This window comes from Electrophorus electricus, chromosome 4 (genome assembly GCF_041902795.1).
Source record: "Electrophorus electricus isolate QZ-2024a chromosome 4, ASM4190279v1, whole genome shotgun sequence".
Lineage (NCBI taxonomy): Eukaryota > Metazoa > Chordata > Actinopteri > Gymnotiformes > Gymnotidae > Electrophorus > Electrophorus electricus.
Window position 1 is genome coordinate 16904271 of NC_137500.1, and position 23070 is coordinate 16927340.

Genomic DNA, 23070 nt, shown 5'->3' on the forward strand with positions numbered 1-23070 from the left:
TTTTAAGCATCATTCAATTGAATTATGGTTTAAGTTTGAAACTTAAGTTTGTTTTAAATTTTAGCCTGTTTAACACATTTGATTGTTATGCTGTTTAAAAATATTCTTATGGGCCAATAATCTGTTTAGTTAATGCATATTAGATAGATGATACCACTTTATTATAGATAGATTGGATAATATAATCCACTGAGCACCTTTTTTAAGATGAATATTCCATTTAAATATTTAGATTTTTCAATTTTTGTACACTTATTATTTAATTATTAGAGATTTAGTTATATGTGTAGACTGAACACCCAGCTCTTTAGACCCACCTCTTTAATGACCCCTAATAACATTAACGCTCTCGATTAATCAATAATTATGCACGTATAATTTACACACCTATTTATAAAATTGTATTTGTTATTTGTATTTATTTTCTGGTTTGTATTATCTTCGTCAGGGTTCTAAGTTTATGGTATGCATAATGATTTTTCCATGGAAACAGCAAAGCACTTTTTTTTCAGTGAACAAGAGCATCTGCTAAATGCTTCAAATGTATAAATGGTATACTATATTATTCAGCAAATCCTGTGATTTATTCAGTAACTACACAAACTAATATTAAAGGCTTAAAGTGAGGAATGAGGGTCCGAGAATGAGGAATGAGGGTATAAAACCACTGGTGATTTCTTGGAGTGTATGTCATAATGTGAAATCTTTTTCTTTTTTTTTTCCACAACAGCTATATTTCACTCCTTCATTTACTTCTCGTCTAAACTATTCAGTTATAATTAAATTCTATCGGTTTGTCATTATCTGTTTATAATATTGCAACTAAGATTATCACACATTATTAAAAGACATATTTCAAAATTCAAAAATGCTAAATATCGTCTTGATCTTTTCCTTTAACTTTAAATAGTACCTAGTAAAATTTAACCGCTTTCTCAATTTAATTAATTGATCAGCCATTTGACATGTCGCTTCTAACTGAGATACATGCACTATCAACGTTAAAAGTAGATAGTGTTTATATAACTGCTTGTTCCATTTTTATAACACAGCATTTTTCACTTTCTAAGAAATGGTTATCTGAGCAAATGCAGCCCGAAATTGCAAACACCCACCACATCGTCTGTCTCACGTGCGCGCGCATACCCACAGACAGATGGTAAAACGGTGCTTCCTATTCTTCTAAATTGCGAGAAGAGAAACCCTAGGCTAATTCTCCGGAGTATCCTCCTAGTTTAAAGGCGAATATTACCACTGGATACGGTAGTTTAGTCTGGGATTATTTAGTGGAGATAATGTCTGCCAGACCGGGATTCTATCGCCAAGAGCTCAGCAAGACTGTATGGGAGGTGCCCGAACGCTACCAGAATCTCACACCGGTTGGCTCCGGGGCGTATGGCTCAGTATGGTGAGTTCAGATTAAAGATAGATGAGGCAGCTATGTGGCTCTCTTCAACACAATACGATCACTCCTAAAACAAATAAAACTATTAGCGATTAGCCCAAACGCTATAGGCTATGCCCATTGTAAGCCTATTGCTGATAGCAATTGTCCAACAAGCGGTAATGCACCGAGGTGCATTGATATCTTTTCACCGAGATGGGGTTTAACAGCCAGCTCTATAGCTTTCGTGTCAGGGTTCGACTTCTTCATGATCAAATGTAATGCACATCAGATTCCTTTAAGAAGCAGACTGGACCATGTTCGTTCGGTGTCGGTTCTGTGGTCTGAGGGGATAATCCATAGGTAAAGTGGATAACGAAAAACGGTTCCCTGGATTGATAATTACACTGGGTCAGGCCTGCTAAAACATCCCAACCTGTTTTTATCCATCCAGATCTTTCATTTAAGCCCCAGTAATCAAATACTGTACATTGGGCCATGGGTTTTCAGCCTTGATGTGAGCTCCTTTTTACATCCACTTGCAACTGGACTCACAGGTCTATGGAAACAACCAAAGAAATGACAGAAAAAACATTTAAAAAGAGCATGATCACACCCTTCCATCCAAATACAGCCTGAGTCTGTCAGTTGTGTAGGACTGCACATGAAAGATGTTGGGCTCTTTGGAATAACTTTTTACAAACAAGGTATTCTAGCCCAGGATATAGACCACAGAATCTGCTGGGTTAAATTGAACCAGTGCTCCCAATCATTGCCCATTGTCTTTCAGGAAAGTTGCCTAAACAACTAAATGAACTTTTACCATGCTGCCAATTTGCGTTTGTACCAAAGGGTGCTTTTAATGTGATTTTCCACATGGGTAACATAACCATAACAAAACATCTTCAAAAAATCGGACTACACATGTCACAAAATATTCAAGAGCACACATTTAATGAAAGGGAAACTGCATGCCGCAACACATATGATCATAATCTAGATGACTTAAAGTATATAGAGTGGTAATTTCTTGACTTTCTCTCTGGGTTCAATAAAGCGATCTATCTATTTATCCTAAAGAGGTGCAACATGTGTAAGTTATCACAGAAGAGTCATGGAGTGTTGAGACAGAAAGGGACAGTGAGCTAGGTGGTTGCAGCAGTGTTCAGGTTGCCACTGTAACAATGCGTGCACATGGTCTTTCTACAAAACTAGGCATTATCTTATATGTGTCATAATTATACCATTAGACACCTCACATCTTTGCCATTTGTTGCCATGATGAGCTGTCAAGTGATATAGCTTCTGAATATCTGGCTAGTCTTAACCAGTCTTAAAAAAATATATGTTAAAAAATTCTGTTTTGGATCTAATCATATGCCTTTTGCTTTAATGTAAAATGTTTATTTTTATAGCAAATCTTTAGCTTTTTTATTTGTACATTTATGTAGGCTTTTTAAAAAATCAATGTTCTAGTCTTAAATGTATTTCAATCTATACCTGTTATTAATACTACCAGTTTTTAGCTATATATTTAGACTATATATTTACTTATATTTTAACTATATATTTATATATTCATTACCAGATATATATTATGGTTATTATGGAAGCATTAAAGAGGGCTTCCAAAAAAATCTTTTTTAGAGCCTCCTGTGGCCTAGAGTCAGGATGATCTGTGAGAAGTCCCACCCTGTGGAGTTTAGTTCTAACATTAATAACATTTATAACATTAATAACAACTGATTCAGTTAATTAATATTCCAGTTAAGTATTATTCCAGGATTAGAGTCAGGCATGGTTGGAACTAAAATCTGTAGAGATTTTAGAGATGGCTTAGTGCTAGTGCTGGCTAGTGAGACAAAATTGTGACATGTTTCTGTCCCCCTGCAGCTCTGCTCCCTGCGGTAGATTTTCTTATTCTTGGTAAAAGTAAAGAACCTGCACCTTTTGATCTAAGCAGACATGGTGGGTCATAATGCACTAGGTACTGTGGGGCAAGACCATTCAGTGCTTTGTAGGTCTTAGAAGTATTTTATAATCGATGTGATATTTTACAGGATTGTAGGTTTCCAGCAAAATGGCAGATGCTGTATACAACATAATAATGTTACATTATTTGTCACTAGACAACACTCTTACAACAATGGTGAGAAGTTCAGTTATGGCTCTTGGCTCTTATTTCTGTGTTTATAAATATGCACACAACCAAGACCTGCCTAAGTCCAGTTATGGCAGTTGGCTTTTATTTCTGTGTTTATAAATATGCACACAACCAATACCTGCCTAAGTCCAGTTATGGCAGTTGGCTCTTATTTCTGTGTTTACGAATATGCACACAACCAAGACCTGCCTTTTGTCAAGAGTTAGTCAGTAATTGCTTGTGTTAAAGTTGAGCTGAATTGCTTAGCTTGGCCTTGTTTTACTGTTCAAAGTAAAAAAAAAAAAAAAAAGCTTAGTGAGCGCTCATGGTTTTGGTCAAGCTAAGTGGTGTCACTCTGTCCTTTTATTTTTCTTATTGATGCTTTCATGCTTTTTCATGCTAACTGCTAAATTCATGTTAGAATTTCTCATGTCTATGCACTGTAATGTCTCTATGTGCTGTCTCTAACATGACTGCTCTTCTGTTCTCTTCTCTTTAGCTCAGCATATGATGTGCTGCTCCGTCAGAAGGTTGCAGTTAAGAAACTCTCTCGTCCATTCCAGTCTCTCATCCATAGTAGGCGCTCTTATAGGGAACTGAGACTGCTCAAGCACATGAAACATGAGAATGTAAGTTGAAGCCATACTCCACACTCCCACTGTGAGTTACTCAGATGTGCATAGTACTGACTTACAGTTACAACTGCAGTTTTCAAGGCTGTTTGTGTTTATTTTTCACTAGCAGTGCTTTATATGTTACTGGAGTACATTTGTCAATAAAGAAACAGTAATTCAAAGAATTGTACCAATTTTTATTGGCCATCCAATTCCAACTGACATTTCTAAAAATAATGATAAAAAACATATAAAAAATTATTTTAAAAAGCCACACTGAGTCAACTGTTTTTACTCATTTTGGTGAGAGTCTGCTAGGGAAATATGTTAGCAGTGACTGTAGGGTAGTGTATTAAAACAATCATAGCAACCTGGATTCCATTCTACACATAAAACTCCATCAGGTTCAAATGGCACAGCTTAAGATGACTGTATTTAAGACTACTGTAGTTCCATACATTCCTGTATGTGACCCTGATATGTCAAACGTACTAATATAGTATACAGATGTGTACAGCATTTATGAAGAATGGATGTGCAATTGTTATCATTAGGTTTTATCTTCATGGCATGGCAGTATTCCAAGCATACAGAGTTCTGCCAGAGAACTGAATAACTTTATAATTAATCTAAGAAAAGCTCTATTTGGTTATTACATATGCTTGAAATATTAGACACCCTTTAATCGTCATCCAAAAGTCAATATTTTGATGTCAATACTTGTGTAATTATTTGTGTTATTATTTGTATTTGCATTTGTATCATATGTTCATCATTTGTGTTTGTGTGTGTGTGTGTTTTCTTAGGTTATTGGGTTGCTAGATGTTTTTTCACCTGCGGCATCTCTTGAAGAATTCAATGAGGTGTAGGTATCTACCTACAATTTTAGCCACAATTTTGGTTGTGTTATATTACATAAAATTTATGCAAGCCATTTCTTGTAGTAGGACTGTTTGCTAAAGAATATTAAAGAATAGCTGTCTTAGAATTAGTATCTGTATCTGGTATGTTAAAGGTATTTCAATGCTTTAACACTGGGATCAAATCTAAGCTACAAAAAGACATTTTTGACCAATGCTTATTTACAAATTATTGGTTACTGGACTATGAGGTGTGTCACCTGGCTCAGGAGTGTAAATTCTTCTCTTCCTGACCTTTTTTTGTAGCTACCTTGTCACTAATCTGATGGGAGCAGATCTCAACAACATAGTCAAGTTTCAGCGCCTTTCAGATGAACATGTGCAGTTTCTCATTTATCAGCTGCTCCGAGGCCTTAAGGTTTTTCAAGAAATGAAAGTTTATTGAGCCTTTCTCAGGAAAAACGCTTAAAAAATTGTATTATGCTCAGACATCTTTGAAATACATTTCTAACCTTTTTGGTATCTTGTCTTTGTCACCCTTCTTCCCCATGTTCCCATTCCTCTCTTCTCTTCATCCGAAGCAGTACATTCATTCTGCTGGACTGATACACAGAGTAAGTTTCTCTGCTTTTCCTCTGTTTTTCTCTTCTCGCTCAAAGCTGATCTGATGAATCATGTAGATACAAATGTACCATGTGTTTGTGTAAAACAGGTAACACATTCAGTAACTGCACAAGAATTTGTCATTAATTAATCACTGATAAAGCTATTGTCATTACATATAACAGTGGTATCAATATTTCTCTTTTAGCTATTTGACAAATAGTCCTGTAGTAGTAACGTGCTAGAGCAAGTTTTGTAATAGGAGAAGCTTCCAGTGTGATGTACAACGGAGGAAGTAGAAAACTAGGTAGAAAACTGAAAACCATGTTTACTTCTTTATGTATCATATCTCCATTACCCTGAGTGCATCTTTCTACATATGACTGTCCTGTCATGTAATATATATCATCTCTGTTTTATAGGATCTAAAGCCAAGCAATGTAGCTGTGAATGAAGACTGTGAGCTCAGGGTAATGCATTTATTATAGTTGGTAATGCTAAATAACAAAGATAAATATTAGATCTTGTATGTCCTACTACTACTATTGATTATGTAATCAGTCACTGGATTGTGTCATCAGATTCTGGACTTTGGATTGGCTAGACAGACAGATGACGAGATGACAGGGTATGTAGCAACGCGTTGGTACAGAGCACCAGAAATTATGCTCAACTGGATGCACTACAATCAAACAGGTGAGAATGCACTTACCAAAGGAGTCATTATTTATATACTTACACTTTTACTAGTATCTGATGTATCAAATTACAAACATATTTTTACGTTTTAAAATCTTTTTATGTCTGCATCTTAAGATCAGGTTTAGAGAAGCACTAAATTCTGTGTTTCTCTACGGTTCAACCCTTTCTCAACCCATATTAAATTTCAATGCATTCTCATTGCCAACACGCCATATGTTGATGCTTGGCCAGAACCCTTTGGCATTGGTACATTCATGCCGATGGTGCCCTTTTGAGACAGATTCCAACACATATGGCAGTCCCAGAGACTTCAAGCTAAATTCTACTGCATTCAGATTCAACGCTGATGACAAAATGCAACCCGATCCATTCATGTCTACAGTGAAATTTATTTAACAGCCTGTCAGGTGTTGGTTTGTTGAATGTCAAAATTCACTTGAACTCTGTCTTTATTCTACGTATGCTAAACCGGAAATGTCAATTTGCTTAGTGGTTAAGATACTTGACTTGTTATTGGAAGGTTTCTGGTTCAAACCCCACCACTGCCAAGTTGGCAATGTTGGGCCCCTGAGCAAGACCCTTAACCCTCAATTGCTCAAGCTGTACTCAGTCATAATTGTAATTTGTTTTGGATAAAAAGCGTCAGATAAATGTAAATTGTAGTTCCTTTCTCTTGGCCCAGACCAAAGCAGAAAAATGGTACATTATTGCATTTATTGGTTTGCTTAGCATCTATACTGACATAGTGACCATAAAACCTAAAGACATAAAACAAAAGTCATATGGATACTTCACATCCAGAATGAAAAACTTTATGATGTATAATTTGTAACAATAACTACATAACACCAACCAAACCTGAGCTAAACACATGGCGCTTGTGTATAGGGTGGTATTTCTACCAGTTGAAAACTGGTAAAAAGAACTGGCAAAAAAGAACAAAAACACTGCAAATCCAGTCACAAAACTAGGGAATTGTTGTTTCTAGGAGACATGAAGAAGGGATGGACAACCGAACAACTAGTAAAAATTTAGTTATATTTGTGATTACCACGGTTTTGTCATTGGCATTTGGTACACAATGAACAATTGGCCTATTCGTGGTTCGCATTCTTGTGTATTTTGTGGCAAGTTTGTAAAGAACAGATAAGACAAAATCCCATATAATCCATATCTAAACCTCACCCTGCCAGAAAAGATGTAGCTAGCTGGCTACATTCAGTGTTACTATTTCACAATCCAGTTCAACCTAATGAGATACTGTCTAATACAACTCAGTTTCTGTCTATATAGCTACATTTAGAGTGTTATTGATTTCAAACCATATTTTATATGCATGTAAAATTATCACACTTCAGATAACCAGCTGGCCATTCTAGCAGACCAGCTAACCAATCTGGTCATTGTAGCACACCAGCTAAACCATCAAATTTGAACGAAAATGTAACCTTTGCTGTAAATTAGTAACACACTCTGAATGTAGATAGCTATTTTAACAGGTATTAACACAGAAACTTAGTTGTGTTGAATGGGATTTTATCAGTGTTCTTTAAGGCTCTGTTCTGTACAACCTAGCAACAGTAAATATGCTGGAATACAGAGCATGAATAGGTCAGTTGTTCATTCTGTATCAGCCTAACCAACATTGATAAAACAGTGATAATCACAAGTATAATTTTTCATCAGCTACTTATTTACCACTGGTCTCATAGGAGTCTATCCCCTCTGCGTGTCCACCAGAAACACTTCCATTTTGTGGTGGCTGGATTTTCAGCGTTTCTGAAGTTGCATGTTTTTTTTACACCATGTTTTAGAAATGTAACATGTGGTTTCATTTGGATTAATTTGCTTTGTGTAATTGCAGTGTGTTTTTCCATTTGCATTGCGATGGGTCTTCATGGCCACTGTATAATACAGATAAGCTAGTTGGACTAAATATTAAATTAAGGCACTCCCTTATTGCTACTACTACTAGTTCTCTCATGCAGTGTTTAGGGTCGCATCTTGTGACATCATGTCCTGTGTTTGGTACATTTGGTGCCTTTGGTCCGTAGTGTGTTCATACCTCAAATGAACTGCACCAGAATTCGTTTTATAGAGGACCTAGACTGACCTGTTCAAGGGCTCTTCATCCACTTATATGGTGTGCAAGGCAGTGTTCTCAGTTGCTCTAACAAAAGGTACTAATACAGAAATTGTGGCAAGGTTTTATTAGAACCAGCTATCTAGTACACTGGAGAAATGCGGAAAATGCTGGTTTTTCGCTCTATTGATGCGTTTTGTAGTACTTTGCTTCTTTTTGAAAAATGCTAGAAATACCACCCTAGATTACAATTCTCATAAGTGTATTGAGTCCAGAGAAGTGTTCTGTTGGCATTTTTATATTGTTGAAAAATATATGCCATATAATCTGTTCAGTCAGGGTCTAACCGTAATTTTTGTGTACGGCTTTAGGTTCAGTGATAAATATGTCAGTGTGGATGCTAACCAGGACTAAATCACAAACACTTTAGCATTCAACAAACCAATGCCATACAGGCTGCTATATAAAACTGACTTTATTGGGCTTTATTTTGTCATCAGCATCGAATTTGGAGGCAGAATTTAGCTTGAAGTCTCTAAGACTGTGTCCTGTAGTTGATGACACTGTGGGATTTATATGAGCGTGGAGCAGGACAATTGCCTTATAAAACTAGTTTTCATCTGAAGGGTTATCTTAACAAAAAAAGAAAAGAAAAAATGTGGCAAGTGATAAGTGATAGGTAGATACTCAAACATTTAAAAATAATGTTAAGTAATTAGGGTTTACTGAAATCTTAAAATTGTAGTGTTTTAAAAATGTTTGATTACCGATTACAATTTACTCATATGGCCTGGATTAAAATCAAGGTGAATTTTTTTTTTTTATGTTTTTGTTTTTAGTGGATATCTGGTCTGTTGGGTGCATAATGGGAGAGCTTCTCAAAGGCAAGGTTTTGTTTCCAGGTAATGACTGTATCCTTTAGCCAGTACTAGAGCTGCACCTAGGCACCATCTTTGGGTAAGCTGCTTTCTCAGGGAAGACAAAAAGTTCATTAGAGTGGTTTAAATTATATTTCAGAATCCTATTGCAGTACGTAACATGACTATATAATAGAAAGTGATTTTCAAATATAACAAAGTTTGTTGACATATTGAAGTAAACCAAGAAGTATACTCCATATTTATTAATTTATAGATAATGAGGTTTAGGATTGGTACCTGAAATGTTGAGTCTTTGGCTAATGAAAAATATGAGACAGTTAAAAGGGAAGTTCACAATTGAGCCTAAATGGTTATGCTGGATGATTTCTAGTTACCTCAGACCATTTTTATGTCAGTACATGCAGTTTGTTGTGGGCTGAGAGCACAAATCAATGTTAACTTCCACATATTTCCCTTAACAAACAGCCTTATACAAATTATGGCAATACCTGAATATGGTGATGATACTGATATCAAGCTAATTGGAAAAAAATAGTTAAGGGTCTGCAGTAACCACTTTGATGCAGTGGACTACAGGGTAGACTGTCTTTTGTTTAACTTTTGGTTTTGTCCAATTTCGCTGACTCTATTAAGCTTGGTACAGACTTCCAGTTACCATTCTGGCAGATGAATGATTCTGGCATTCATATGATTCAACCATGCAAAAACAGTTAAAACAACTAGACACTTTAGCCTCTTCATAAATAAATGATTGAAGAATGTTGACAAAGTCATTACAAGGAACATTTTTGTCTGTAACAGCCAAGGTGTGCATGTACAGTGTTTGTGGAATGGATGTTGAAATTGAATGGAGTTCATTGGAAGTGGGGGATCTATCTTAATGAGTTTTAACAAATTATTCAAGCAATTGATATATCTGAGTTACCTAGCCATCACCATGTATGTGTATAGATATTAAAAATGTCCCTTTAAATGGAATATGGCATTTATCTTGTGAATTCAGTCCTATGTAGTGTTGAAAATGTTAGTCTTTATGGCACATTTTACATAGTATAAAAACAGGGAGAATGTATTTGACACATGTTCCTGATTCTCCATAATGTCAAGGCAGATTCTATTTCAATGACATGATGCTAGATACGAATTCATATTTCTATGATGGCGATCTTTTACACTGCCTCTTCAGATATAGATCAGCTTAAGAGAATCATGGAAGTAGTTGGCACTCCAACTCCTGATCTGCTCAAGAAGATTTCATCAGAGCATGTGAGAATGACTTTTTGTAGAGAGTATCATTTATGCAAGAATGATTGTTTAATAATCTCATAATTGCTAATTCATAAGAATTCATCAGTTCTAACATGTATAAAATGTTATGATTGGTAAAGTTATGGGCTAGGAGTTGCTTTAGTGACATTATTTACTGAAATGTTCCAGCAAAATGTTCATTGCTCATTTTTGAGCAATAATATATAATAGCAGATGATTTATATAAGTGCAATGCAAAGTTAGGAATGAGTAAACAGTCCTGGTTCAGACAATCGGTAAACAAAATGTAGAAGGAAGCCAGATCACTACTTGAATAGGGCAGAAATAGGTTAAAAACTTGAAAAGGTTCCAAATGACAATCTAAGTCATGGAATTTGTGAATGGGGATGAGAGACTTTGCAAGGACTAAGACAAAGTGTAGACTATTTGAAGGGGGAGTGAATCAAGAGACAGATGAAAGACTAATAGGGTGGGGCCTGTGATCAATATGGACTGTGATGATAAGAGCAGGAGGAACTGAGTATGGGAGTGTGACACCTCCACATGACAGCTGAACCTGAGCTAATTGTTAACTGTTTTTGTCTAGGCCCAGAAATACATTCAGTCCCTTCCATACATGCCCCAGCAGGATCTGGGGAAGATATTTAGAGGAGCCAATCCACTGGGTGAGACTGAATGGATACATTACACACAGCACTTTAATCTTTGCCTTTGAAGGCATTCCCAACAGGCCATAACAGCAGTCTGACATTTCTGATGTGATCAATATCTATTTACTGTAATCTCATACCTAATTTTAACTTAAGTGCTCTCTTAAAGTTCTCTTCTGTTCTCTTGTCTCACTCTCTCTCTGTTAGCGGTGGATTTGTTGAAGAGAATGTTGGTGTTGGACTGTGACAGGCGGATCTCTGCCAGCGAGGCCTTGTCACACCCATACTTCTCCCAGTACCACGATCCTGATGATGAACCTGAGGCATCACCCTATGACCAGACCCCAGAGAGCAAGGACCGCACCTTGGAAGAATGGAAGGGTCAGAGAAAGCAAGACAGGGACTGAGTGGTTTAAAGTTGATCACATAAACAGATGATGCTTTATAATATCATATGATGTAACTTAAATGGTTTCAGTAGCTTTGTCTTGTTTGGATCACTGTTTGAAGGTACACAAAATAATGTCAGTATTCTAAGGTATATAAAGTCTTTTTCATTATTCTGTGCATAAATTAACTATTCCTTCAATTTTTTCACAGAGCTGGTGTTTGAAGAAGTGAACAGTTTCAAAACACCTGTCAACAAAACAGACAGTCTCCCTGCTGAACAGTAAAAAGAACTATTAAGGCCTGCAAGACAGAGTATAACCAACTATCCAGGAAGGACTAATATTCTTATGTCTGTCAACCAGAACTCTAAGCATTTTGGGGGATGATTACAGAAGTGACAATGAATTCCCATTCCCTAGGCATGATGCCTTTTTTTTAAAATTGTGCGCATGTGTGTGTGTGTGTGTGTGTGTGTGTGTGTGTGTGTGTATGTGTGTGTGTGTGTGTGTGTGCGTGTATGTGTGTGTGTGTGTGTGTGTCTGCCTGCTTGTTTTCATGGATGCTGGAAAATAGCATGTGTCTAGATTTTAGGGCACATTATAAACACATACATGCACAGCCATTGCATTAACATTACAGGGAGCATGATGTGGTTTCTTCTCATAGTATTTTTATTTCAAGCCAGATAGAAATAAGTTGTAATTGGGATACAGGTGTTAGTCAAACCAAACTAAATGTGGCATGCAAGAAGGAATCTTGGAATCTGAAACACATTTGCAGGGTAGAAATGGCAGTAGGTAAACAAAACACTGGAAACACAAGATAAACAAGATCAAAGTAAATTATTTCAATGAAAGTATAAAAATATCTATGACATAACATGCAAATTGAAAGAGGATGAATGAGTGCCCTGTGTATGGGTATGGCCCAAGTTGCAAAAAGAGCAAAAAGGGGTAATGTCTTAGAAGAAGCAGTGTTTCAGTGAAATGTCCCAATCATAGTTAAAATAGTCTCAGGAAGGACAAACAGTGGCTGACTGCTGTAGCCCACAAATAGCAATACATGCTGTCCCTATATAAACACTAGAATTAAAAAACAGAAACCTCACATGCCATAACCAAATTGTATTATATCAACAAAGCTGATGTGTGATGGAGCTTTCACTGGGGAAAAAAATACAGTATATTATTTTTGTCTTCCAGCAATTATACTTGGAGTGGTTTCTTATTAGAAACTGTTTTCTTGTTAGAAATATTTCAAAACATGTATAACAGGATTCCTTAAAACACAAAAGACAAAGCCCAAATAATTACTGGTATGTCTGTATTACTTTGTGTTTCCATTCTTTTGTCAATCTTCTGCATTTACATTTTTAAGACTTAATATATAAATACAGCATGTCTAAAGTATATTAGCTCAATATTCAATATAATCCATCTTTTATTCACCATAGTGGGTGCATTATCGAAATCTTAAATACCTCAAGTGTTCAATTATGAATGACCAGACAAAAAAACCTTTGTGTTCAAATGCTGTATGTTGTTTGAAAATCTGTTTCTCCACAGCCTAAATGTCCACTTCAGAATTCAAAGGTGTGCAGTGAAAACCCATATGATGCAGAATGGGATTCCATTTTTTGTAATGCTTCATGTACCAAATGGATGGATCAGGATGCCTGCATATACAGAAATGGTTTAACTATATATTAATGCAGCAAGATCAGTTAATCTACTAGGCCCTGTCTAACATGTTATTAAAAACATCCAAAGAGCTCAGTCCTCGCTTGACCCAAATAGCATAAAACTGACTGAAATATTTGCTTTCTTAAGGATGTTTCAACATAGTTTCCATGTCTTTTTAATCACTGTAGTTGTTTCTCTTTATGGGTGGTGTTTATATATTTTACCAAATATGAAGAATGTTTTGCCTCGAAAGATATCTGATCTACACTGAATCTTTGATGTTGGTGGGGTATGTTTTGTATTTCAGAAAATATTAATGGATTTTTCTTTGCTGGTATTATGATTCACTGATTTATATACGAATATTTGTCATTTTATTACTTATATTATTTTCAATATTATAAAAAATAATTTTATTCGCCCAGTGCCCAGTGACTGCAGATCATAATAATAATCCCCACAGTAGTTATACGTGGTGCAATGCATGAGATTTAGATATATGAAATTTAGTTTTAACAAGTAAATACATAAATATGGTAGGTGGGGAGGGATTTTGAATGTATCTCCAAAATGAATGTATCTCCAAAACACGTAGGCTACACGAATTCATTTTTTTAATATTCACGGTTTTAAATAGAGGTTGGGTATGGTATCTCTAAAAGATCATATACACCAGGTTTATTTGACGCTTTGATGCAGCCGTGATAATGCAAAAGTGCTTTTGCATTACCAAATATAAGCTATTTGGGTATATAGCAATAATACGCTCGCTGAGTTTTCCATCTTCTCTACGGATCCTTGCTTTTGAAACATCGCCGTTCCGGTGTTCTGTTAGGAAAGGAGGAATTATCTCGCCTTTGTAACCAATCCAACGTGTTCGCCTGTGTTCTGTCCCACCCACCCCCTCAAAATGAAGTCAAGGGCTATTAGGCTGCAGACGCTAGTAAAGTGCCGTGAAGTGGTGTGTTAAATATATTAAACTAAAGGAAATTATTTGAAACGGATTTTGCCCCACATTCCAGATCCATCACAAATGGGGCTTGTTTGAATACTAAAATCGGATGTACTTTTTTCATAAGTGGGATGAAGTTTCATATTTGCATGAGCTACGTAAAAGTAACGACGCTCGAAATTCTATCATGGATAAATTATTATTTATTTATCATTTATTTAGTTTAGCTCTTTATTATCTAAAATGTTTTGAAAGGAATATCTAAGAATGCCAGAATGTCATAGTTTAAGATGTACATGTAAACTATAGGGGAAGTGAAACGCCCCCAGTGCCCGCAGTCATCGGTGTATGGGTGTCTGTTAGTTTGGGGTCAATAACTGTTTGAATGAATTCATGATACAGTACATAGTAAAAACCCAGACGTTCCTACGGGTAAAATGTCACTTCGTACCAGGACAGGATTCTACCGCCAAGATATAAATAAAACAGTTTGGAATGTTCCGGAAAGATATCGAGATCTAGTCCAAGTGGGCACAGGAGCGTATGGAACGGTTTGGTAAGTAAACGGATATATAATATAATGCAAATATTACTTTAAAGTGCGTGCTAGTAATTCACAGCTAACCTTTTTTAGTTTAAAGAAAAAAAAAACAAAGTTGAAGATTCTCTGCGTAATTACTCCGAATTTGCGTAATTACGTTGAACGTTAATGCTCAAGATTCTCATCGCAATTACGCAATAGATCGCCGAAGCCTTCGCTAGTTAACTGCAACTATTATGGACAATTCAAATCTGGGATTTTACTTTTAAGAGACGCTCTTTGAATTTCAGTACCCTGTAAAACTGTTTTCTGCAGTGTTTTTCCGACTGTCTTCAAGAATGTGGCGAATAACAAAGAGCCCCTTTCGATGGCATTGTTAACGTTTAACAAGCAGAAGCAGTAATTGAACACCCATTTATACACTGTTCACATTTTTCTTAGATGTTTACTTTTCAAACTTTTAACATTTCTAATGTTTATTAATAATTTAAACTTATAACATGTCTTTATTGGGTCTGATTAATTTCGCGTTTCAGACGCTGAATGAAGTTGTTCATCTCCTATTTATCAGGTCCAACAGGCCATTGAGCGTTTGAATGGCTGTATTAGTTGGGGTGGGGGTTCACTCCTTGAGGGGCCTCTTTTTCTTTCCACTGGATGGCTAACAAGTTTTTCTTCTTTCCATGCCTTACATAAACAACCAGTTATGAAACTGACATCCTACAACTGTATGAGTGGTTCCTTTGAAAAGTGTTACCTCAAATGTTCTAAACATTGGCTGCTTTGTGGCAGCAACACAACTTATATTAGTCCATGCTACATCTAATTATTTAATGGATAGTTGACCTTCTGATTTCTAGATCTTATTTGAGTTTGGAAAGTTCTTTTTCCTTTCACAGCTCTGCCACGGACCGAAAAACAGGTTTACAGGTGGCCATTAAGAAACTCCACCGTCCATTCCAGACTCGACTCTTTGCTAAGCGAGCTTACAGAGAGCTGAGACTGCTCAAGCACATGAAGCATGAAAATGTAGGTTAACAGAGTTGTATTGGCCAGAAATATTTGCAGTTGTCACAAGGGCAACTGCCACAATTTCCCAGTACTCTTATTACATGATATATCTCAATACCAAATTCTTCAACTGTATATTGACCAAAACAGGTGATAGGGCTGTTTGATGTCTTCACTGCTGAAATATCTCTGGACAGGTTTCAGGACTTGTGAGTTCATTTTATATTTAAAATTCCATGCTGAGAAAACAGTTTCTAATTATTATATTTAGTCCTCACTTTGCACAGGAATATCTTTAAGAGGTGTCTTTCTCATTCTCTCTGGCAGTTACTTGGTAATGCCATTCATGGGTACAGACCTTGGGAAACTGATGAAGATGGAAAAATTATCTGAAGACAGGGTGCAATTTCTGGTGTATCAAATACTGAGGGGGCTGAAGGTTAGACACACACACAGACACACACACATACACACACACAAGGTAATTCACTTTTGCAAACCTTTATAGAAGATTTAATTAATGTGTGCAAATGTGAAATTTATCTTTATATGTTCTCTTGCATTCTGACTTGTTGCTTTTCCTTCTTCACAGTATATTCATTCTTCTGGGATCATTCACAGAGTATGTGACCTCTGACATGTTAATTATATGCATGGGGGGCTGGGCAGTAGGATGGCCACTCCATTCAACGCCCGCACCCATTCTTTCTCTGTCCACAGCTCTTCTCTGTGTTCTTTTTTTGAGGGTGTCTTAAAGAATTTTCAGATATGAGTTTTTATATCTTGATCGAAGAAAACAAAAATAAAGTGAATGCCACTTTCACATATATGGATCTAGTAACATTTGACTTTGATTGTGATTGTGTGTATGTGAGAACAAGCATGAGTTTATAAGACTTATCTGTTTGGATCTTCGACAGGATCTCAAACCAGGAAATCTGGCTGTGAACCAAAACTGTGAGCTAAAGGTATTTAACATACATTCTGGACAAAATGTAAAAGTGTAAATTAAGTTAATCAAAAGTGCTTGTTTTTTTCCAAGATATTCTACAATAGTCAGTTTTAAGCATATACGTCAGAAAGACAATAATTTCATCATAGGAAAATATCTCAGTAGCCCCAAGTATATGATAAGTATATGATAATTATGTTGAACATTTAGTCATTTCTGATGCTTTTGACCAGCATTGTGAATGATGAAAGGGTCTGAATCAGTTGTGAAATGAAAATTTGAACACTGGGTTTAATTAATGCATGAAAAATGCATGAGTAAGTAATAATACATGACATTTTATGGATTAAAAAAAAGGAAGGCGGCAGGTTGTTTTCTGAGATATTAGGAAAATATTCCAAATGCAGTTGTTCTCTCTGTGATCTCAGCAAAAATAACCCCCAAAACTGCAGCTATATTCTGGTTATTGAGATTTATTGATAACCAGGTAATACTGTGTATGCAGATTCTAGATTTTGGGCTGGCCAGGCAAGCAGACTCTGAGATGACGGGTTATGTGGTGACTCGGTGGTACAGAGCACCTGAGGTCATACTTAACTGGATGCACTATTCACAGACAGGTGAAAGATATGTGCATGTGTACACATTACATCATGGTTTTGTTTTGTTTTTTGGTTGTTAAATATACAAATATGTGCTAATGAGAAGTGAGGAGATCATCTAAGGGACACTTTGGGCAATTATTAGTAATATTTTGGCTGGGCTCTCTGTTCCTGGCTGTCTTACTGAAAATGAAAAAAAGTGCAGAACAGAACAAGTAATAGAAAAAATATATAACAGGCAGACAGTTTTCAGTAATTACTCAGAGCTTTGAAACATTCTCCATTCTCCACTGTTTCTCTGAACTATGCATTTGACTGGTCCATCTACTAGCATTGCTATTCCCTGGGGGCAGCACTACAATATGTTGTGTACATTCCTTTTTGTATACATTTTGTTAGCACAAATTAAATTTAATGGCAGTATTTAACCATAAAGAGACTGTATAGCACAACCATTGCTTTTTAAAATAGTTTTTATTTATTTTGTTCTTGCTGTCTACATTTCTTTCATTTAGTTGATATCTGGTCTGTTGGCTGTATCATGGCAGAGATGCTTCTTGGGAGGCCACTCTTTAAAGGAAATGATCGTATCCTTTGTACATCCTGGAACACCAGTCAATGCAAACAAGTTCACATGCAACAAGTTCCTTGCTGTCTGACTCTATATATATATATATATAGTAACTGATAATATAGTATATAATATATAGTAACTGATAATCTCTCTCTCTCTCTCTCTCTCTCTCTCTCTCTCTATATATATATATATATATATATATATATATATATATATATATATATATAGAGAGAGAGAGAGAGAGAGAGAGAGAGAGAGAGAGAGAGAGAGAGAGAGAGAGAGAGAGAGAGAGAGAAAATAAGAGACCACTACAAAATTATCAGTTACTCTAGTTCATACCTCATATTCATTTACAAACAACACCTCATATTCATTTACAAACAACACAGAACTAATATTTCAAGTTAGGATGAGTCGAGAAATCAATATTTGGTGGAATAACCCTGATTTTTAATCACAGCTTTCATGCATCATGGCATGCTTTCCATCAGTCTTTCACATTGCTGTTTGGTAACTTTATGGCACTCCTGGCACAGAAATTCCAGGAGCTTGACTTTGTTTGATGGCTTACATTCCAAAGGTTGTCAATGGGGTTCAGGTCTGGAGATTGGGCTGGTCATGATAGGGTCTTGATCTGGTGGTCCCTCATCCACACTTTGATTGACCTGGCTGTGTGACATGGAGCATTGTCCTGTTGAAAAAAACAATCATCAGAGTTGGGGAACATTGTCAGAGCAGAAGGAATCAAGTTTTCTTCCAGAACAGTTTTGTAAGTGGCTTGATTCATGTGTCCTTCACAAAGACAAATCTGCTCGATTCTAGCCTTGCTGAAACACCCCAAGCTCATCACCGAACCTGCACCAAATTTCACAGTGGGTGCGAGATACATTGGCTTGTAGGCCTCTCTGGGTCTCCGTCTAACCATTACATGACAAGGTGTTGGACAAAGCTGAAAATTGCACTCATTGGAGATGACCTTACTCCAGTCTTCTACGGTCCAATCCTTATGGTCGCAAACTTCAGTCTGGCTCTTCTTTGCTTCTCACTGATGAAGGGCTTTTTTTCTAGCATGACTTCAGCCCTGCCTCCAGAAGCCTGTTTCAAACCGTCCTCGCTGTGCAATTCACCCCGGTTGCTGCATGCCATTCTTTTTGTAGGTCACTTGACGTCATCTTAAGGTTGTCAAGTGACTAGAATGAGGTCGCAATCATCACAGTCTGTAGAGAGTCATTTTCGACCTCTGTTGTTGTCCCATGTGTTTGCTGCTTGACCTTGTTCTTATGAACCACAGTTTTTGAAATTTTCAAGATAGAAACAACCTGATGCTCACTGTATCCCTCTGTCAGTAAAGCTACAATTGAACCCTTCTTTTTCTCATTAACCTTTCTTTTCAACTCTTTTGGCATGGTCTGTAGATGTATTTTGACTACCCTTACTTTTTGGGTAGTCCTAGCACTGCTTTTCCCATCCAGCTGCTTCTATAACAAGATAATAGTGATGACAGCAGCAGTGTTTTTTATACTGTTGCACATTAGAATAGGATTTTGGTTATAACCTATTCAGCATTTTATTAAGTAGAATGAGGTGTGTCTGTGAAGGAATTCAACAAACACTTGAATTGAATGGCTGCTTTATATGTGGAGATGCTGACATATATATTTCACATGACTGGAGAACATTTATTTTAGCATTTTAGTTGCAGAATTACCCATATCATACATCATCCTTGATAAACCTGCAATCTTCTGTGGCTCTCTTCTAATTATTAAATAAGTGGTTTGAATTTCTGCCAAGGTGAGCCATTATATTGGTGATATTGGCTATAACTGTGCTCCTTGTGTTCCTTGTTTCCCTGACCTTGTACATTAGATCTGGACCAGCTTAGAGAAATAATGAAAATTACAGGGACACCGTCACAGGATTTCATCATGAAGCTACAGAGTCAGGATGTGAGTGATGTAAAAACACACATGTGCACATATAGCATACAGCAGCACTCTTATTGCCACATCATATATATTCCCATCCATCACTTTCTCAGGCTAAAAACTACATTAGAAGTCTTCCAAAAGTGCCAAAGAAAGACTTGCACTCGATTTTCTTTAAAGCCAGCCCGGATGGTAAGCAGAACAGTTGTTGGACATTGGCAATAGTTAAATTGCTGACTTTCGAAAAGATTTTTTTATTTAGCTAAAAAAATTTTTTTTTAATGTTTTATAATGTTTTTGTAGTTTTATTTGTAGTATCTATCTATCTATCTATCTATCTATCTATCTATCTATCTATCTATCTATCTATCTATCTATCTATCTATCTATCAGTGGTGAGTGCTATGGAAAAGATGCTCGTGCTGGACCCTGACAGGCGTGTCAGTGCCACCATGGCGCTGGAGCTCTCAATGTTCTTTGAATTCCGAGAGCCTGAAGAAGAGATGGAGGCAATGCCCTATGACCACTCCATAGACAATGCAGACCTTCCTCTGGAGCAGTGGAAACGTAAGGGGGAGGTCAAGTAAAGGGAGCTGAAGAGGGATAAAAGATGGATATGTAGGGTAATGCTTGAATGAATAAGAACACAGAGATGAGTGTGGAAAAAGAGCCAGAGGGACGAAGGGGAAGGGGGGGGGAATGATTTACAGACTGCCAGAGTGAATTTTATTGTCACATCTATGAATATATGAATTGTCTTCTCTGTGTCTCTTTGTGCAGGTCACACCTTTACAGAGATCCTCTCCTTCCAGCCCCCCTTCATAGAGCCAAGAGATTCCAAAGGGACATCTGTTTGAATGAACACACACACACACACACACACACACACACACACACACACACACACACTCCTTTTCTCTGAGAGGTCTATGTTTGTCTTTGAAAGTACCTTTAAATTAATGCACTTCATCAGTAAGATTCTGACAAAGAAAAAGTCAAAACACTTTACATTTTTTCTTATATAGCTCAAAAAAGAAGGATCACTTGAAAAACATGAAAGTTTATAAATAAAATGTATTGAGTCAGGAAATTGGCTGACATAATCAAAATCCTAAAGTTAAATCTTTTCAAAATATTGGGTGAAATATCCCTTTCACTTTTATAGTTGTTACAGCATTATTCACTTTTTTTTCAGTTGGCCTTATTTATAAAACAAACAAGAAAGTGTTAGCAAAACAAAAAGGAAACTGGACAAAGAGATTATCTTGGACCAGGAAGATAATTGGCATAACGTGAAACTGGATTCAAACTAATGTGAAGCACTGTAGTTGAAGATCTAGTGTTTTAAGTGGGGAGGGGCATATTGTAAAGTGTATGTGATTAGCGACATGAGTGGAGTGGCTGGGAGGTGTTTGATGATCATGGTCTGTGATTGGCTCTCGTGTGGGTGCTGTCTCTGCTTTGTGTCTAGCTGGGTGCCAACTGGGATGTGATGAGGTGCAATTCATTTTAGTAGCTATCAGTCATCAAAACATGTATAAAGAGAGAAGAAAATTTATTTTACCAACTATGTTAAAAATGTAACAAGCAGACCAGAGACAACAGCCTGCAATTGCCAGAGGAAGTGGAGTCTGGATCTGTGGTGGACTTGTAAGAGGAAGAGGGGTTCACCAAGGATAAAGAGTCAGAAGGAGACAAAGGCACGACACTGTCTCAAAAGAGATACTGGATACAGTTTTAGACTATAGTATTCAACTATGTCTTAACTATGACAGAAAGTAGATGGAGAGTTCAGCCTAATGTGAGCCAGTCCCTAGTGTCCTCAATAATCCTAACATTCAGGAGGGAAACAGATATACATTCATATCATTGTCGTACAGAATTAATTTGTTTACTGAAACTGGTCATATATCAGATCTGCTTTTCATTGAATGGAAATGTATTTGCTGAATTATACAGGACTGAATGACTACCTCATGTTAGTGTCAGAAGAGCAGTTTTCATTCTTGGCCCAGAGGAGGCCGTCTGCAATATGGTGATAGCCAACAATGTCAATAAAGATCCAGAGTGCCAAGATGGCAATAACTTTCAAAGCATATCTGTCAGCTTATCATCTATAGGTAGGTAGCTAAAGAGATATCAAAAGAGCATGAGACAACTCTACAAAGTTCTATTTGAGAGGAATAGGAAAGAGCTGTGATACCATTATGTACAGGTAATGCAAGGAACAAATGTATACAGCATATATTTGTATGTATGTATGTATGTATGCAAATAGTTTTCTAAAATACATTAATATTTTACTGTACATTTTTGTGTATGTAGATGAAGTGGGCTTCAACCTGAATCTGAGCCTGAAGTCAGGAGACGTGGCCAAAACATCATAGGTCACAGAGCCAATGTGGATGTGCCAGGCCAGTGTGAAGCAAACATTACAATATGTGCTAAAATAACAGAATGGGGTAATTATTCACATCTCCCTCATTGGGCTCTACAACACATAACATCTAGCATTCTTATATGCACTTAATAGAGATATCATTCCTGAGAATAATAGATAACCAGAGAGGAATGACTTCCTAAAATGCTACATATTTTGGGATAATGTTTGCCTTTACTGTACAAATCTAAACAGGGAATGGTTTGACACACACAAAGTTTTTGATAGAGTTCTTCCACCCCAATTCCCTTTCCTCAATCTAATAGAGCATTTTTAGGGTGTCACCCTCATCATGGGTGTGAATCGTTTTATTCACTTTTTCCCCTCACTGTTCATGACTTCTTTTATACTCTTGTTCCTTACATAATATATTGTGTTTATTTTTGCATTTTTGACTCTTCTTCCACACTAAAGCTACAATATGAATATTTGGTTGCACAACCTGGGGCATCAGTGACAGCCTCCAAATGTTCTGTCCGCTTCTTGCATCAGTTTGTTTGTAGTTTCTCCCAATCTTTCACTGAAATTATTTTAAGGTCTACAGTGTTTACATGGTTCCTTATTCTAATAGCAGATTTTAGCTCTCTCCAAAGATTGAGATCATGAACTCATTGCTGGCCAGCATAAAACATTTTTTTCTTCTCAACCAATCATTTTGCATTTTTTCTTCTCAAACATTCTTGTCAGGATTTCAAGATCCTGTAACTGGATGTTTTTTTGGTCTTTATCCTGTTATAGGACCTGTTGTGTTAAACCCAAACCTAGTTCTCCTACACTTGGGAGCATTATTATTACACTTGAGATTT

The 23070-nt window shown here is 36.6% G+C and overlaps 2 protein-coding genes across 4 annotated transcripts; both read left to right on the plus strand.

Annotated features, from left to right (window-relative positions):
• The first annotated feature begins 1128 nt into the window (after positions 1-1128).
• On the plus strand, positions 1129-13809 carry mapk11 (mitogen-activated protein kinase 11). Of its 2 annotated transcripts, none has more exons than XM_027006816.3 (12): positions 1129-1408; positions 4027-4156; positions 4948-5006; positions 5308-5419; positions 5583-5615; positions 6027-6074; positions 6186-6300; positions 9229-9300; positions 10457-10536; positions 11126-11204; positions 11397-11570; positions 11790-13809. In XM_027006816.3, the coding sequence occupies exons 1-12, from the start codon at positions 1296-1298 to the stop codon at positions 11861-11863; spliced, it is 1089 nt and encodes a 362-aa protein (XP_026862617.1). In that variant the 5' UTR covers positions 1129-1295; the 3' UTR covers positions 11864-13809. The 2 variants fall into 2 exon arrangements, with proteins under 2 accessions (XP_026862617.1, XP_026862618.1); XM_027006817.3 differs by having other exon boundaries at positions 5586-5615; positions 11790-13808.
• A 441-nt stretch (positions 13810-14250) lies between these two features.
• mapk12b (mitogen-activated protein kinase 12b) lies at positions 14251-22857 on the plus strand. Of its 2 annotated transcripts, XM_027006815.3 has the most exons (12): positions 14251-14769; positions 15654-15783; positions 15916-15974; positions 16093-16204; positions 16358-16387; positions 16686-16733; positions 17223-17337; positions 17835-17906; positions 19766-19845; positions 19938-20016; positions 20218-20391; positions 20605-22857. In XM_027006815.3, exons 1-12 carry the CDS (start codon positions 14651-14653, stop codon positions 20679-20681), a joined length of 1095 nt encoding a protein of 364 aa, XP_026862616.2. In that variant the 5' UTR covers positions 14251-14650; the 3' UTR covers positions 20682-22857. The 2 variants fall into 2 exon arrangements, with proteins under 2 accessions (XP_026862616.2, XP_081568828.1); XM_081712702.1 differs by lacking the exon at positions 17835-17906.
• The last annotated feature ends 213 nt before the right edge of the window (positions 22858-23070 follow it).

Excerpts from the sequence above, each read along its gene's own strand:
- mapk11 (XM_027006816.3), top strand. The coding sequence starts at position 1,296 with ATGTCTGCCAGACCGGGATTCTATCGCCAAGAGCTCAGCAAGACTGTA. Across the intron at positions 5,007-5,307 it reads CTTGAAGAATTCAATGAGGT|CTACCTTGTCACTAATCTGA; the intron begins GTAGGTATCTAC and ends CTTTTTTTGTAG. Across the intron at positions 6,075-6,185 it reads ATGAAGACTGTGAGCTCAGG|ATTCTGGACTTTGGATTGGC; the intron begins GTAATGCATTTA and ends TTGTGTCATCAG.
- mapk12b (XM_027006815.3), top strand. The coding sequence starts at position 14,651 with ATGTCACTTCGTACCAGGACAGGATTCTACCGCCAAGATATAAATAAA. Across the intron at positions 19,846-19,937 it reads TGAAGCTACAGAGTCAGGAT|GCTAAAAACTACATTAGAAG; the intron begins GTGAGTGATGTA and ends TCACTTTCTCAG. Across the intron at positions 20,017-20,217 it reads CTTTAAAGCCAGCCCGGATG|TGGTGAGTGCTATGGAAAAG; the intron begins GTAAGCAGAACA and ends TCTATCTATCAG.